The 18,275-nt window shown below is 41.1% G+C and overlaps 1 protein-coding gene across 4 annotated transcripts in view; it reads left to right on the top strand.

Annotated features, from left to right (window-relative positions):
* Nucleotides 1-18,275, top strand: part of MAGI2 (membrane associated guanylate kinase, WW and PDZ domain containing 2) — a gene marked incomplete at both ends in the record, with an annotated part of 1,509,512 nt that overhangs the window by 1,419,133 nt on the left and 72,104 nt on the right. For all 4 annotated transcript variants that reach the window (XM_080701938.1, XM_080701937.1, XM_080701939.1 and 1 more), the window contains one exon: nt 15,486-15,624. In XM_080701938.1, the coding sequence (XP_080558064.1) occupies nt 15,486-15,624 (139 nt within the window). The remainder of the gene's footprint in view (nt 1-15,485; nt 15,625-18,275) is intronic.

The raw sequence follows: 18,275 nt of genomic DNA, 5'->3' as shown, positions 1-18,275 counted from the left end.
CCTGGAGGGATGAGGGAAAAGACCGAAGAAAGGAAATGGAGAAGAATGAGACCCTTTCTCTGCTCACATAGCTTAAGGCTTCAGGCTAGTCTGCAGTGAAAAGGGAAATTTTAATAAAGATTGCAATGCTAATCACACTAGACTTTTTAATAGCTAAAAATGTTGAAAAATAATGGGATTGGACTTCTACTCAGCAGGAAAGGGCTGGGGGGCTAACAGAGCACAGCTGGAGGAGTTATTGAAAAAATAAATCAATTGCATGTTTATACCTGAGTGAATAGAGAATGTTCAATCAAAGCAGCTACATTAATAATGTGATGTCCTTGGAAAACCAAGGTGATTAGAAAACAAGGATTCTCTATCAAGACAAGCCAACAGATTTATTCCTAGAAAAGAAGAGTGATGAATTTGAGGATTTCCATTCATATATTTGTACCTAGAACTTTTGGTGACACGTGGCCCACATGTGTAAAATGTTTCTTCAGCATCACACTAAGAACAATGTAAGATCATACAGAGACAATACAAGGGGGGTCAGCCTCTCAAAGTAGCAATACAATGGTGACTTCTGGTAGGCACAGGGGACACCACCCAGAGATTTCCAAAGGTTATAAGGACTTGCAAGAGGCAGAATAGAAGAGATGAACAAGGCAGGAATTAAGGGTGGCAGACTAGAAAATACACTCAAAAAAGTGGAAGGCAGGAACAGAGGAAGCATCATGAAATTAATCAAAGTCAATTTTGAATGCTCACCCACACAAAGTGTTAAAGGAGTTTGTTCAACCCAAATGAAGAGATACACTAAGTGGCATGGAACAACTCAAACTAAATAATCATGCAAAGATTAATTTGATATCTTGGTACCAATAGCACTTACTCTGTATTATTCATTAATCTGCTCCCAATGGAATATATATATATATATATATATATATATATATATATATATATATATATATATGAATTAGAAGTTTCTTTTCCATGGTTAATTTAACTTTCTCTTTGTTTCTTCTAGTCCAGCAAGGGTTGGTTGGTTTGTTCATTTGGGAATTAAATGAGCTCATGTTTCTCATATGTCTAGAAAGAATCTGGCATAAAGCTATGTTCAGTAAGTGCTAATTACTGTGAAGGGTCAATATTTTCATCTGGGTGGTTCACAACTACATAATAAGCTGTTGGGTAATTAATTGAGAATGTGGTATAGAGTAAGCAATCTCAATGCATGTATTTAATAGCATAAGAATCAATGCTCACATGGAGAACTGAAAATAATTTGAATCTAGTGTGATGCATGGAAGAGTTATATTACTGTAGCTGCCATTTTCAAAATGATTAATTATGAAACTCTTAAGTAGCAGCAAGTGGTACTCTGGGCTCTGAACATGGAGAACACCTCTTATATCAGATTCCAACTGCAATCAGCTCTCCTGACCCCACATCAAATTCCAAGTCTTTTCTCCACCCAATATTCATTAACTGCAGGAGTCAATTTTTTTAAGAATTTCACAAAGGACTAGAGGAAACAAGTCAAGACATGTGTAGGGAAGTCTCCTTTTGAAAATGGTTGATTTGCCATGGGATGTATGTGGAATTCTGAGAGTGGCCACAGTTACATTAATCAGACAGTTATTAACCTAAACTGCAGAGTGGGAGAGTTCAAAAAGTGCATCGCAGAGTAACAATAAACCAGAGGCCTTTTATTCTAGCGATTTAAGAAAGCTTTACATTTTTATTTCCAATTAACCTATCAATAGTGATGTCACTTAAATACTCCTAAGGAATATTATCTCCTCATTATTGCCGGAAAACATGCTGCCCAATTTCATAGCTCAGCTGTTCTCATGCATGGATGGATGATCTGAATTAACTTGAATGGAAACAAGATTTTTAGACACTCGGCTACATTCCTAGTTGTAAAATTTAAGTAATTAATGTGTGACTTTAAATAGTGAAAGAAAGTGGATAATGTTTATTTTGCGCATCAAAATGATAGTGATACAATAGTACTCTCACTTTCTGTTTATTCAGTGTTAGCATTTCAATAGAAAAATTATCGTAATCCACACACTCATTGCCAATGCCTTTGAATATTGTGGCAATGACTAAACATTCTCTGGAGAGCTGTCTTAAAATTAAACTGTTAAAGAAAGACTGCCTTTCCATCATGGCCAAAGATCGCAGGGCCCAGTGAGTTCTGCTGATGTGAGTTTCTTCCCTTTGTATACTATTTATTTGTGCAGTGCTAAAATTGGGCACAAGGACATCCATGATCCTGTTGATCTGAAACTTTAATGCATGGAGTTTTGTTGTTGCTGTTTTGTTTTGTTGGTGCACACTATACAATGGTGGATTTCTTTATGGCATATTCATATTTACTTAAAACCATAATTTGATCAGTTTCAGTGCTTAGCCCTCCTCTCTTCCTTCCCCCAATCCCCTTCCTCTACTTGGTAGTCCCTTTTCTTCTTTCATGAATCCTCCCCCTTTTTTTAAGTTTTGACACTATAAAACTAATGTTTATTTGAAGAAGAAAGTTAAAGTAACCTGGGACACTCAGACCCCTTAAGTACCCACAAGATTTATTCACAATTATAGCTATATTCCCTCCAGCTCTAATCAGACCTTCTTTTTCAATCCTACTCATGCTTGAATGCACTGGATATTAAGCTACTTGTGACACATGATTATGTGTATTTTAAAGCAACGTCCCAAAGGTTGATACTAAACCATAAACATCCCGCATGCATCTTGTTCATGGAGGAAGGAAACCTTAACACTGAGCTGGTAAGGAATGACCCCAGGGCCTTCTTCCCACCTCGGCAAAGCTGAAGTGACCTCATGAAGAGTTAGGAGTTTGGGGTTGTAGAATCAGAGAATCTACATCTGGTCTTGCTACCTCTACTTACAAACTAGGTGGTCTTTTGTAAATCCCTGTTTTCCTCTAAAGCTCAGAGTCCTTGCCTTAAATAAGGGTAACAAAAAACAGAGATAAAAAGATTAACAAATCCAGATGTGGTGGAGCACATGTCATCCCAGTACTTGAGGAGCAGAAATAGGAAGATTGTAGGATGGAGGCCAGCCTCAACAACTTTAGCAAGACCCTCCACAACTTAGTGAAACATTGTTCAAAATCAGATAAAAAGAGCTGGGGGTGTAGCTTGGAGGCAGAAAGCCCCTGGGTTCAACCCCCAGCACACATTTTTAAAAAATTTAAAGATTAATAAGATGGGTTCTTCACCATGGATGCCTGTTTGTGGGTATCTTAGTCTGACTATGCTGCTCTAACAGAGAATGGGTTTATGAAGACCAGAAATTTATTTCTTGCAGTTCAGTTGTCTGAGATTTCCAAGATGAAGGCACCAGCATCTGCTGTGTCCTCACTTGGCAGAAGAACAAGGGAGCCAACCCACTCCCAAAACCTTCTTAGTGGTATTGATCGTTCATGAGGGTGGAGCCCTGAGCACCTAAACACCGCCTGAGGATCCACCTCCCAACACTGTCACTTTGTGGAGTAAGTTTCCAACACACGAGTTAGGGGGACACATTTCAGACTACACCAGCCGGTGTAGGTGTAGAGTAAAAATGATCAGCAACTGCTTCCTTCAGTTCCCTCACCCCTAAAGCAATCAACAACTCATTTCTCTCATTCTCTCTCTCTCTCTCTCTCTCTCTCTCTCTCTCTCTCTCTCTCTCTCTCTCTCTCTCTCTCTCTCACACACACACACACACACACACACTCCCTCACCAGTCAGCGCCGTGCTAGGTGTTGCAGAGGCTATTTTGGAAGCACAAACAGGATCTCCGCTCTCTAGCTATATTCTGGGAGGTGTAATTATAAATCCTAGAAAAGTCGATTTCCCCTGTTTCTCACAAGAATCAGTAAATTCAGAAAAAGCATGTCTGCTTTGGGCAAGAGGAAAAGCAAGGTTATGATAGAAAGAAAAGAAATGGCTCCACCTTGCGGCCGTCTTCTGCAGCAAGGTGCCGGGAGGTTCTCAGGGGTTTTGTATTTTTTATGACCTCTTCCTATTATCCCAAGTATTAGAGACTTTTGTTAATACCTTGTTCTCACAGAATTTAAGTTTAACTTGGGCCCGGATGAAGCAGATAGTGCTTATTTGTTAATTTTTAAAATGTCTGTGAAGCTCTTTTTTTATTTTATTTTTATTGGTGCATTGTAATCATATATCACATTGGAATAAAAGACTTGAGAGGATATACAAGCACACATCATCCAATTAGCCCTCATCCAGCCCCCATCCCATCCCTCCATCCCATGCTTGTTTGGTGATTAACTTTGATATATTTGTTTATGTACCTCCTGCGTTTTAAAAAAGGCTCCATCCTCCCCTATTCCATACCCACTCATTGATCTGTGAAGCTCTTATCCTGTGCCAAGCACCGTAGTCAACTAGGAAGAAAGAGTGAGCCAGACGCAGCCTGCCTCCCAGCACTCAGCCCTCGCAGCCTCTCAGCCTCCCCATCCTCAACTCCCCCATGACTCTCCCTCTTCCACCCTTTATTTATGCCCTACACAGTAATCATTTTTGTCTCTACTACAAACAAGTTGTTATTATCTGTTATTTTTAAAGTAATGCACTAGCTGCTTCTAGAAGGTGCAAACCATCTCCCTGGGAGTTTATATTTTAGTAGGTTGAGAAGCGGCAGTGGGCAGAATACAAACACAGATATTAAGACTAAGGGGCAGGTTGTACCACGTGCTGTAAGAGAGGCGTCAAAGCAGAGGACCTGGAGGAGGAGACATTTCCCCTGGAGGGACCAGTGGGGGCCTCATGGAGGTTTTGCGCACAGCCTTGGAGAATGACCATGATTAAAAGACCAGCCTGGAGGATCCAGAGAGAATGGCAAGAATAATAAGGCGGGCTGAGGATAACAGCAAAAAATAATACAGAGGTGGTAGATGCTGGGGAAGAGTGCAGGAGTGAGAGGTGGGCCAGAGTAACAGAGGAGGAAGCCAGCGGAAGCTAGCGGCTCCGAGGAACAGGGGCCCAGAGGATTCATACCCATGGTAAGGAGTCATGGGGTACACAGCCTGTGTTTGAGGAGGAGAGATAACCAGGGGTGAGCATCACAATATGATTGTGATGGACTGGAAAGAGGGAAGAGAAGGGACTGAGTGAGAATGGTGGGCAGAGGAAAGGGAAATGAGAGGAGCTGCTGGGGGCAGAGAGGGAGTCGACTTGGAAAGTCACTGGTGCAAAGGTAGCTCGGAACCTGAGGCCACTTATTTTTCTATGATAATAATTGAAAAGGCAATCCATGATTAGATAAACATTACAACAAATAATGTTTTTTTTTAATTGCTTCTCCAATGTGATTTGGAACAGTGACCACTACCTGGCTTCTATGTCTTGTCCCTGAATTAGTTCTTAAAGCTCTCATCTGACATATCATCTGTCATGTTCATCCCTTATTTTAAAATCTGCCCCACCCCCCACATACTCCACCCCAGGGCTGTTCTTCTTTTGCTCCACTTTCTTCCCTAGATCTCTTCTTTTTCCTTCTAGGCCCTATTCTGAGTCAGGGTAGGGTGGCTGTCCACCACATCTGTGTCACCCAAGCTGTATTTCCATCTGACTTCCTGTTGGATTGGGCCAATGAGAAACTCCAGCAAGAAACAGAGGGCAGAAGGAGAGTTGTGCTTTTTCTATCCCTGCCAGAATAAATTGCCACAAACCTAGTAGTTTAAAATGACACCAATTTCTGATCTGGAGGCCTAACATCCAAACTCAGTTTCACTGGGCTAAAATCAAGGTGTCTGCAGGCCTTCGTGGAGAACTGTGCCTTTTCCAGCTCTTTCCTTGGCCTTTCACCCTTTCCTCCACCTTCAAATCCAGCAGCTTAGCACCGTCTCTCTGCTCTGATCTCTGCTTCTGTCCTTACCTCTCTCTCTTTCTCTCTCAGACTTCGGCCCTGGGGATTACAGTAGGCCTAACCAGCTAATACAGGGTTTCCATCTCAAGACCCTTCGGGTAAGCACATCTGCAAAGTTCTTCTTGCCACTGAAGGGAATTAAGAGACTCAGGGATTAGGAGATCGATGTCTTTGGAGAGACAGAGATTGGAAGTTGGCAGTATTCTTTCCCTCTTCAGCTCCAACTAGGCAGGTAGCCTCTCCTTCAGAATTCTAGCTTGCACTTGGACCCAGGAACTTTCTTCCCTTCCTTGGTGGTCTTCCAAACCAGAGGTGATAACTGCAACCACTTTAGTGCCCTAATGGCCCATTTTGGTTGCCTCAATCCTGCCCACACTTCTAAATTAATCCCATCATCAAACTCTTCAAAATCCTAACCAAGGCATGTGGTCATGCCTCTGATCCCAGTATTTGGGAGGCTGAAACAGGAGGATCATAGGTTCAAGGCCAGCCTCAGCAATTTAACAAGACTCTCAGCAACTTACCAAGAAAGACTGATTCCAAAAAAATAAAGATAAGAAGGGCCAGGAGTGTATCTCTGAGACAGAATGTTCCTGAGTTCAATTGCTGGCACAAATTAATTGATTAATTAATATCCCAGCTAACTAATGCACCTGACACCCATCTTGGTATAACTTTAACACTAATTACACTGTTGTCATATCAGGTCACCCAATTTTTTAAAAGTAGAATGAGAACTGGAAACTCATGAATGGAAGCTCTCCCCAAATCTTCACCAATGCCCTCTGATTTGAATGTCCAGCCAAAGCAGCATCCCCACCGTGGGGTGGTATATCTAATGTCTAGATGTAAATATACACTGCAAAAGGGTTAGCTTTGGGAGAACAAGGAATTGTTATCATGTGGCAAGATAGCCATCATTACACAAAGGTTAATGTTTGCATCTGGAAATTAAATATATATGATTAAACATGTATGCAAGAATAATATCCCCCTTTTCCTCTCAATTACATGCAGGGAAGGGAAATGATAGCCCACACAGGATCCACAATAGAAAGTTTCCTCTTTGATTTTCTTTGTGTTTATTTTTCAACCAACTAGGGAAACAGACTTTCTGGCCTGAACTAAGTGTTTCTGAGCAGAGGCATGAGCTGCCAGCTGAGCTGCCACTGAGAGCTTTCTGTTCTTGCTCAGATGAATAATCTTTAGATATTGTCCCAGTCTCTTTGTCTTGGCTAAACAACCAAACACATATGAAAATGGAATGGCCACGGCGATTTTTTTCCTTTATAGAAACTCTTTCCACTTCAACCAGTTTGTCTTTAAAATCTCTCCCTCTGCATCCACATCTGTTGTGGCACTTGTCATTTCTCAACGTCAGCTTAGGGTTGGGGGTCATCAGCCAAGCATTCAATGAGATTCTTCCCCTGAGGACTTCATCTGAAATTATTAAAAAAGAAATAGCATTTGTGGCCTATAATCATTTCCTAGGGCAGTACTTGTCAAACCAAGAGAAGAGTATTTGAGTTTTTAACCTCTGCAATGTTTCCCAAAAGACAACATTTGCTCCATTCCCCTCTTCAGTACATCCTCGGGAGTTCAGCTGGGCCCCTCCTAGATTCATTATGTAAAGCTTACTACGTTTCCTTTTCCTCCTACAAAATGATGATGAAGATTATGTTGGTGCAGTTAGCAATAGGTTATATTCATATACTTTAGAGATTATAAGGCGCTTATATATGCTTTATATTAATCATGGTCAAGATAGTGATATATATATGGAAATTTACAAACCTTGTTTAAATTTGGTTTAAACAATAAGGAGCATTGAGTTTTAAAAACTCCTTCAATCATTTTATTCACTCATCTATTGAACAAATATATGTGGACATATCCAATATGGTAGAGTCCCTGCCTTGGAGAGGTTACTGTAGAATTATATAGGCAAAAGCTAGTGAGTCTATGTTGGGCGTAGTAGTGCACGCTTGTTATCCCCGCACTTGGGAGGCAGAGACAAGGAGGATCGCGCAGGTTCGAAGCCAGCCGCGCGCTGGCTTAGGAGACCCTGTTTTCAAATAAAAATGTAAAAATAGGTCTGGGAGTGTAGCCCGGAGGTAGAAGGGCTTCCAGGAACCCCAGTACCAACCAAAAAATAAAAAGCTAGTGAATCTAAAGAATGCACTGGGCAGGCACCCAACTGAGACTAGTGGGACGATGGAGGCCTCTCTGGGTAATATCATAACTGAAGCTGTTCCTAAGGGAGACTAAGACTTAGCCATTTGAAGTGGAAGATGAGGGGAATGCAGTTTCTGGGTAAATGGAACTGTACATACAAAGGCACAGAAAGAGAAACACTCCAAAAACAGATGACCCAGAGAGCATATATAAAGCAAGAAGAGGAGAGGACTTTGAGAATGGCATTGACCAAAATTAAAAGCCCTGGCAGAGTAAGGACATTTAGAGAGAGGCAATCCAATAAAACCCTTCGTGTGAGATTAGTGTTGGTAATATTTGACAAGGAGAAAAAGAAATCTCTGACAAGGAAAATAGCAAAGTGTCCTAAGAGTTCAACTACTTTCACGGTTGCAATTTTGCATCATCATAAATTTCACTGTATTTTCCATGTTTAAATTTAGAGGCTTTTTAAAAAGAATAGAATGAGAAATGGGGAGGCCCCAGAATGGAGAGCTCTGCCCAAAACTCTGACCAGAACTAGCCCCCTAATTTGAATGTCCAGCCAAGACAGCACCCCCACCACAGGGCAGTGTGCCCAAGTCAAAGACAATGTTTAAGTTATGACCACATCTTCTGAAAGGGTAAATATACAAATAATAAAACTATGAATGAAGGTACACCACCCTTACCCAGTGGTCAACCCTAAGAATTCCTCTATAGGCAATAGCCTACAACTTATACCTACTTGTAATCTTGATCTTTATGACCCTCTAGGCAGGTATATGCTCAAGCATAACCTTGATGAAGGGCTGTTTGTACATCATAGGACCATTTCATACTTCTATTTGGGCAAAGTTTCTTAGGGATGTTGGAAAGTTTTTTAAGTGGTTATTGTCTAGAATATTGGATGAAGAGTCTCAGATAGTTTTCAACATTGAGACAAATGAAATTCACAATTTTGGTGCTCTCACACCTGTGTTTCAATTTCCAGTTGGGTCAGATGTCTTCTCTCTGGAAAAAAAAAACAAACTCTACAATATTTTATAACAAGAGCCAGGCCTTGTAACAGGTCACTGGATCTCATCTAATTCATTTATGGACCTAATGAAAGAAATAGGAAGGTTAACCAAAACTCTCAGTGTAAGCCCTGGGAAGACATGTTTACTGTAATGATTATTAAATAATATCTAACAGGGTTGCGGATATAGCTCAGTAGTAGAGTGTTTGCCAAGCATGTGCAGGGCTGTGCCTTGGTACCACAAAAAAGTAATAATAACAGTATCTGACAAAGGTTAATCACAAAAACAGCCATTACATATGAAAGGTCACTGGCAAGCTGAAAATCAGCCTGTCCTTTGATCCTGCAGGGCCAGGAGGGCCCAGGCATCCTGTTATTTACACCTAATAATGATGCCTATAGAAGCAAGGGCCCTCATTTTAATTTTTCCCCCTTGGAACTTTATATAATTATTCGACTCAGCCTCCATTCCCCCCTCCCCATGTGGGGTGTGTGTGTGTGTGTGTGTGTGTGTGTGTGTGTGTGTGTGTGTGATACCTTTATCTAACTAACAATTTTGTGCAAGTCAAGTCACCATTCCTGAAATCTCATTTGGCCTCCTGCAAATACTATTGAATGTTATGGTTCTGCTGAAAGTACTTAGGCAATATATCGAGAAAGCCTGAGGAATGCAGAGGTGCTCTGAAGCTTAACTCACTAGTCATTAGAAGGAAGACTTTACTGTGCCTCAAAAGTAAAGTGAACGTGCGCTGGCTTAGCTATGATTCACTGAGGGCCTACTTATCAGGAATTGTGGTGGGGGCAGGTGACACAAGGACAGCAGGTGTGTTCCCTGCCCATGAAAGGTGCAGAGTCAGTGGGAGAAACCAGCCTATAAAAGAGGAGTTATGATGACATTAACCTGTGACCTCAGAGAATTAGTAAAAAAAAAAAAAAAAGTCCACAGTAAGTTCATTGAAAAATAAGAAATACAGATTATCTGTTATGTATTAACATAATTTTCTAAAGATTCTCACCTCCTCATATCTAATTATAATCTAGGATCATCTCATTCATGTATAATCATGCAAAATAGGTTCTTTTGGTGCAGTTGTGGTGTAAGTATGATTGATAAGGACCAGTTAGGCATGTTTGTGAAGATGGCCCGGCACCCCTGTGGCTTTGGGATATTGTGACTGGGAACTGAAGGAAATCCAGGACTAAATCAAGTCCTTAAGAGGATTTCATTGAGCCAGACCAAATACTTTCTGTATTACTTGGCCACCAAAATGCATACAGTAAAGAGTTTAAATTTTGTCTTCCAACCTGAATTATTAACCACTTAAGAAGAAATATTGAACATTTACATTTACCAGTATTGGCCTTACAGTAAGAAGAAAAAATATTTTTTTTTATCTGCAGAGCCTCAAAATTCAAAGATTTGATAATAGTTCTCTTAAAGAAAAAAAAATCACTGTGATGTATGAGCAGGAATTCATGAGTAGAAATGCAATGCAAACTTATTAGACTTTGTCAAGAGATGACAATCATTTCAATTTGGCTGGCCCCAAAACATGGTTGTACTTTAAGGTTGCTATTTATCTCCAGGGGACCACAGGAAAATAAAAAGTAGATCTTCCATAGGAAAAAACAAAATCAATACATGTATTTCCTGAACCTGAACTCCTGAACTACCTATTTCTGGTATGAATCTCTCCCTCTCTCTCTCTCTCTCTCTCTCTCTCTCTCTCTCTCTCTCTCTCTCTCCTAGAAAATGGATTTCTCTAAGTAGAAAATGGATTTTAAACATTCCTAAGAACAAGCATAGATCTTTAAAGTTTTGTATTAGTAAGCTCAGTTGAAAACAGATCTGTAGCAGAAAGAGTATAGAGAAAGCACATCAGGGTTATACCTGGTCATTTTCTTCATCCTGAAAGGACTATGAATTTTTCATTGGTTTTATTAAATTAATCCCCAACCCCATTGTGATAAAGTCAGACAAGGTCAGAAGGTAGGGAGAGAACCTCCTCTCCCCACTGGGAGATGAAAGTGAAAGAAGTCATATCCAAAACTTCTTTAGGGAGTTCCAGTTAAAATGATCAGATACAATGCTGATATTGGAATAAAAATGAAAATTAAACACATTTATTTCCAGCCCCCAGGAATTTTTTTCTGACTTGGTAATACTTTGGACTACTCTAAAACTTCTATTTCTCCCAATAAGATAGTAAATCAGCAAACTTCCCCCATGTACCTTGAAATAAGAAAGGGACTTGGGAAAGATTGGAAGCTCTTAGAGGAGTGGATAAAGACCTCCATTCAACTGGTATCAAAGTTGTTCTCTTCTCTTCCTGAGGAGACTCTACATAGAAAGCCAAAATTATGAACCTCTGCCAAGCAAAGAAGTCAGCCAGGGCTCCTAGAAATTCATTGAAAATAATATCCAGACTCTTATGAGAACTTCATCCCTGAAACCCTCACATGAGGAATATCACCCCATCCCTTCTGCAACTTTTAAACACTTCTGATTCTTCACCTCCCTCACAGTCTTCCAAACTACCCCTATCTTCCCATGTGAGTTTTTCTCTCTTATTTTTCATAAACTCTGGGGAAAGGGGAAAATAAACACACAAGAAAATACAAACATCAAAATTTCAAAGTCTTGCTATATTCAAGTATGGGGTCAACCAGAGAGCAGAAGAAAATACTATTTCTGTCATAGTACAAGATCCTTTTCACCCTCTTTTTCCTAGCATGTTTTGTTATTGTTGTCATTGAAACATCAATCTCAAGATACAAGGGCCTTAGCCAATAGTTGTTATCAAAGTTTGATTTAGGGGTCCATCGTGTTTATAACCCCTCTTCCTATGGTTCTCAAAATAAGCCATGGGGAAACATTTCATTCATTCACAAATATGTACAGTGTACCTCACACTCATTACATAGTTAAATGGGACCCAGGCACCCAATTCATCTGCCGCATCACCTTCCTCTCCACAGCCTCTTAATGTCTCACGTGGACAGTGTGAGAGTCCCACAACTCAGGTCCTTCCTGTATTTCTCTCCACTTTCCATACCGAGTCTCAGGAAGACTTCTTTTTTTTTTTTTTTTTTTTTTTGGTGGTACTGGGGTTCGTGGAAGCCCTTCTACCTCCGGGCTACACTCCCAGACCTATTTTTTACATTTTCATTTTGGAAACAGGGTCTCCTAAGCCAGTGCGAGCGGCTGGCTTCGAACCTGTGCGATCCTCCTGTCTCTGCCTCCCAAGCGTGGGGATTACAAGCGTGCGCCACCACGCCTGGCAACTCAGGAAGACTTCTAAACACCATCTTGCTTCCATAGTTAGGCTGCTTCCTTTTTAAAGTTTCCAGTGCCTTGCCATTGCTTTCAAAATAAAGCCCAAATCTCTGAGTGTTTCAGTCAGCATCCTTACTGCTGTGGCCCAAAATTCCTGACACATACAATTTAGAAGAAGAATACATTTTATTTGTTTATGTATTTTATTTGGAGATTTCTGTCCACATACATATATAGAGATAATCATATGCTTCTTGCCAAGCAGGAGCTGGGGCTACAGGTTCTTAAGGCATAGTGGTGGGGAACAGAGAGAAAACTCTAATAATGAGTATCACAATAAACTACTGACTGTTCCCCAAATGGACTCAGCTCTCAAGTTTCAGGGTCTTTGCCTATGTTGTTCTCTGCCTAGAATATTTTTCCCCAACTTCACCTGGGGAACTCATAACTACAGCACTCAATTGAGATGTCACCACCTCCAAGCAGCTCTTCCTGACCACCCACCCCACCCATTCTGGACTAGATGCCTCTCCTTTTTGTTCCCTTAGTACTTCATGAATGTATCTGCATAACAGAGATACAATTAATGGAACTTCTCTTACCCACCTCATTCAGTGCTTACTTCAGACATTCACAGTGTAGGGGAGAAGTCAGAGTCATAAATCTGTAGTGAGGCATGATAACTGGCATCAGGGAGCAGTGACCAATGAACAGACGCCAGACTCTTTTGCTTGGGAAAAGAATAGGGTTACGGAAGGTACCCTAGAGGAGAATGTGCTTGAGCTGACCCTGAGAACTATAGGAGACCTCCAGGTCTATGAGGCAAAGATGGCAAAGAAAACAGAGGATTTGGCTGGGTGTTGGATGCCTCAGTCAGTATGAAACATTTGGAAAGACTTCCCTTAGAAGAATGACCCTGAAGAGTACATGCATGTAATCCCAGTACTTGGAAGGATGAGACAGGAGATAGGAGGGTCACAGGCTCAAGGCAGAAACTCGGGGACACCACGTTTTAAAATAAAAATAAAAAGGAGGAGGAGGAGCTGCAGGAGGAGGAAGAGGAACAGCAGCAGCATCCTGGTGATGAGTAGAGAGTGGGAAAAGAGTTGGCCAGAGAATATTGGACTAATCCAAGTAAAGGCCAGGAGCCGGGAAGTAATGGGATCCATATGAGGGTAGGGGCAGATGCAGAGAAGTTGTGGAGATAAGGAGTCCAGAGTGGTCCCCTTCTGGCTTAGGGGGATGATGGTACTATTAGCCAAAAAATAAAAAGAAAAGCTGAGCCAGGCACTGTGACACAGACCTGTAATCCCAGTATAGGATGTAGAAGATGGAGACAGAGGATCACAAGTTTGAGGCCAGCCTGGGCAACTTAGTGAGACCCTCTCTTAAAGTAAAAAATTAAAAGGCCTGGAGGTATAGCTCAAGGGTAGAATGTCCTTGTGTTCAAGTCCCAGTAGCACTGAAAAATAAATAGAGGAAAAAATGCTTTGGGAGAAAGGCAGGAAGGCCCAATTGGTACTCTTGACTTGGAGTTGCATGTTGACATCCAGGTGAAGATGTTTAGCAATCATCTGGGTGTCATATGAGTCCAAAGCTCAGAAGACAGCTCAGAAGACAGGAATGAAGACTCTATATGTAACTTCATTGTAACTTTTTTTTTACTTGTGTAATTTTATGCTATGCTATGAGGTTTCAGCTCTGAGCAAGGGGTGGGGGGCATTGATTGCCTCCACCTCAGCCTCTGCCTCACTGTTGTTAACCCCTAGCCAGCTACTCAGCTCCAGGTTATGCCTCTTGCCTCTTAGAAAAGGAGACAATTGAGGAAACCTGATGAAAGATGCTGGCCCTAAAACCAGTTTAGTCCTGTCTTCCTGATTTTTTCCATGGAATACAGAAGTCATGCCAGTGTGCCATCCTCTTTCACTACCCTAAAACTGTAGTTCTAAAAGCCACAAAAGGAAATCTTTATCTTCATTTATTGGAAAGGGGAGGTACTCCCTGTAGAATCCTCCATAAGCACAGATGACACATCCTTGCTACAATAAACATGGATTTTCTCTTTCCCTCACTTTGGGGATCTTATCTCAGTGTCCCTTGCCTTTGTGGCAGAAGCTTCTTTTGTTCCAGTTCTTGTCCAACCTAGGGCACCCACCTGAATAATTTTTTTCTTCAGTCCTGTCTGTCTGCATTACAGAGTGTAGGCTGAGATCTGCTTTACTTAAGGGACCCAACAAGAATAGCATTTTTGCAAAGCTACTCATTGTGCCTTTCCTGACTAATTTGTCTTAAGTAACTTGAGCTGGAATGAGACATATTTGAATTCAAAGGTTCCCAGTAGTTAATGGTACCTTGGGAGTTACATGATGTGCTCACAGATGAGCCTCTTTTATTCTAAATATCTACTCACAAAGCTAAATGGGAATTGCTTGAGGAACCCAGGCATTTTTGACAATTCAGGAGGGATCAGTACTCAACCAAACAGCTTCTGGCAACCAGGTGTGAGCATGGCAAAGACTTAATGAGGGCATTAGTCATGTGTGGAAAATAGAGAATCTCATTTTTAATTCAAGGGACTGTGATAGAAAACTCATCATCAAATTTGAATATCAACCAACCACTGGTTACATTGAAGGCGATATGGCAGTAGCACCCAGGGAGACTTAAGTGATACATAATAAAAACTCTCAGAGAGGCATAAAACCAATCATTCCCTCCAACACACTGAATTAGATACCATGCTAAGCCAAAAGCTGGCAATGTGTTCAGTAAAAAGGCCTTAACATATTTACTTCTTGCTTCAAAACAAAGATGCCAGGTTATTTTGAATTGTGGCATCAGACATATTTTATATTAAGTAGTGTATAGCCTCTGCCATACAAGCTAAGTATAGGTGGCACAGCGCCACCACCTCTATGGCTGGTAAAGGTGGAGAATGCCCGGTGCTCAGATACAGGATGCAGCCAGGGATTAGCTTCTCCTGGGGAGCAGCAGGCTGCAACCAAACTGTTCCGATGCTCTTAGGATATGAATTTTATGGGGATGATTTTATGTAATCTGTTGGAAATGCAACTCGAGTAAAACTGTCTTTGGCTGACTTCATTTCTCTTTAATTAACAGGTAGGAGATCAAATCATTGAAATCAATGGGGAAAGCACCAGGGACATGACGCACGCCAGAGCGATAGAACTCATCAAATCTGGAGGAAGGAGGGTGAGGCTGCTGCTGAAGCGAGGCACGGGACAGGTCCCAGAGTATGGTGCGTTGCAGGTTTTGATTCACCTTAGCTCTGCTCTCGTGTACCGTAAATGCCTAAGCTTATTTATGAAACTATATCAGTTGCCTATTTCTACCTAAATAGATATTTAGCTATCGATCGATAAATATGCACATATGTGTACGTAAGCCCAGCACATATTGTATGAGCTCTTCTGTTTGCTCCCTCAGTTAAGAATGTTTAGAATATCAAACGTGTGACCTTTCAGGGCATCTCTGAGTGTGCGGGGAGATTCAACACCCCTTATATATCAGAATATCTGCAATCTGGCTTCAATTCCTCTGTTCATTTGAGTCTACAGTACTTTATCAGTCGCTTCCTAAAATCGCTCATACATCAGCCTGTTCCATAGGGTTTGTAAGTGGGGCCAGGAGACAAGCCAGCACAGATCCTCAGGGTGTGGAGTTCAAGTGTCAACTTCAGTTCATGCAACACTTGCATTTCCTTGGCAGTTAGGGATTAGTCCCAAAATGCATGTCTACTTTGCATTTCTATATGCTTTTGAGGAAAGCTTTAAAGTGCATTTTAATTCATGGATTTGCCTTAAGAATCTTTAAAAGTTATTTCTCAGCAGCCCATTATAGACACTACTGAAAGCTAACTAGTCTATCAGGAACAGCTGAGTGGTCACTACATGAAAAGCACCAGCCCCTGAGCTGGTCTTCAAACAATGTCAAGGAAAAACAGAGAAACAGAGACAGACAGACATCCATGAGGAATAGCACAAAAAATACTACAAATTATGCTTTTTTCATGCATATCTAAATAACTAACATCTCCTTATTTAGCAGGACAGATCAGTATACTGAGTTCTATTGAAATATCTAAATTCAAAGTTCCTTAAAGACAGTGTTTTCAATGTCTTGCATGCCCTTTACAAAAAAAAAAAAAAAAAAACATCAAGCCTGAATACCAGAAATACTCAGATGTTTCTATAGGGCTGCCTTGTGCCCAAGACAAGACAATATTTTATCCCTGGTTCCCACCCTTAATGCTTGGATCTAGTAAAAAAAATTAAATATTGATATTAGCAATAAGCACAGGCCTGATCCTGATAAATGTCACCTTCATTAATCCCTTTGAAAAGAATTTGAACTCTTAGGAGAGAATAACTTTTTTTTTTTTTTTTTTTTTTGCGGTACTTGGGATGAAACCCAAGAGCATTGTACCTCCAAGCTACACCCCCAGCCCTATTTTTTAGTCTTTTTTTTTTTTTTGGTGGTACTGGGGTTCCTGGAAGCCCTTCTACCTCCAGGCTACACTCCCAGACCTATTTTTACATTTTTTATTTGGAAACAGGGTCTCCTAAACCAGCGCGCGTGGCTGGCTTCGAACCTGCGCGATCCTCCTGTCTCTGCCTCCCAAGCGCGGGGATTACAAGCGTGCGCCACCACGCCCGGCTAGTCTTTTTATTTTTGAAACAGGGTTTCACTGAGTTGTAAAGGGCCTCGCTAAGTAGCTGAGGCTGTCCCCAAACCGTGATCTTCCAGTCTCAGCCTCCCAAATGCTGGCATTACAAGCATGCACCACCATACCCAGTGAGAATAACTTTTGTACTCAGAGCATTAACTAACTTAAAATACTAAAATGGCTTGTGAAAGTCTATCACGTATGAGTAATACCTCATATTAAAGGTATTTTCACTCCACAGCAAGTTATCACCAAGGAATTCTCATGGAGTTTCTATTTATATTGTATTTTCCTACCAAGTTAATCTGACTAACACAGCTATCCTCAGCTTCTTACTCTTACAGAATGGTGATTTGGCCCACACTGTTGGCATCCACATGCTAGCTCTACAGTGATCAGTTAGAATGAAATTACTGACCAGCCTGTCATGCAATGCAAGTATGATGCCACTTTAAGTGATCTTGAAGGGAAAAAAAATAAAAACATGTTTTAGAACAAGACAAAAATTCAAGAGCACATCAACATTAATTCATTAATTCTTAACCATCAAAAACTAAATTAACACAGACATGGTGACACACGCTTGTAATCCCAGCATTTGGGAGGCTGAGACAGGATGATCGCAGTTTGTGAACAGCCTCAGCTACTTAGTGAGGCCCTCTGCAACTTACTGAGACCTTGTTTCAAAATAAAGAATAAAAGTAGGACTGGGGTATAGCTCCAAGGTAGAATGCCCCTGGGTTCCCTCTGTAGTACTGAAAAAAAAATAAAGAATGGTCATAAACTAAGTAAACATTGGTTGTTGAGGAAAATCTGTGCTGAAAGATGCATGGTGATCAAGAGAAACCAAGATCAGGGTCCAGATGAGCATCTTTGAAACTTGTACCATCTAAGGATATTTCTGGAATTTCATCTCAGGGGCAAGAAGAGTTCTAGGGTCCCAAGATCATTCCTTTATTTAGAGATTTTTCTAGGAGAGCTGCTAGTACCCAGACTGTTGTAGTCATGGCCAAGGCTTATTACAGCAATGTAGTAAAGATACACAGTGGGCTCATATGTAGGCAGGGTCTGGAGTCATCCACGTCCAGGCTTCTCAGGCTTTCTCCCCCTCCTCAACCCTCCCAGGTGAGGGGTCACCCACAATGTACTTTGCTCCTAGCAAGGAAAACACCATTGTAGGCCAAAGGATCTCATTGGCGTTCAGCATGCCTGGTCTTCATTGG

Source organism: Muscardinus avellanarius (genome assembly GCF_963383645.1).
Source record: "Muscardinus avellanarius genome assembly, chromosome: 9".
In the NCBI taxonomy this organism is placed as follows: Eukaryota; Metazoa; Chordata; class Mammalia; order Rodentia; family Gliridae; genus Muscardinus; species Muscardinus avellanarius.
Note: the sequence above shows the minus strand (reverse complement) of the source record. Positions and strands in the feature narration are given on the sequence as shown.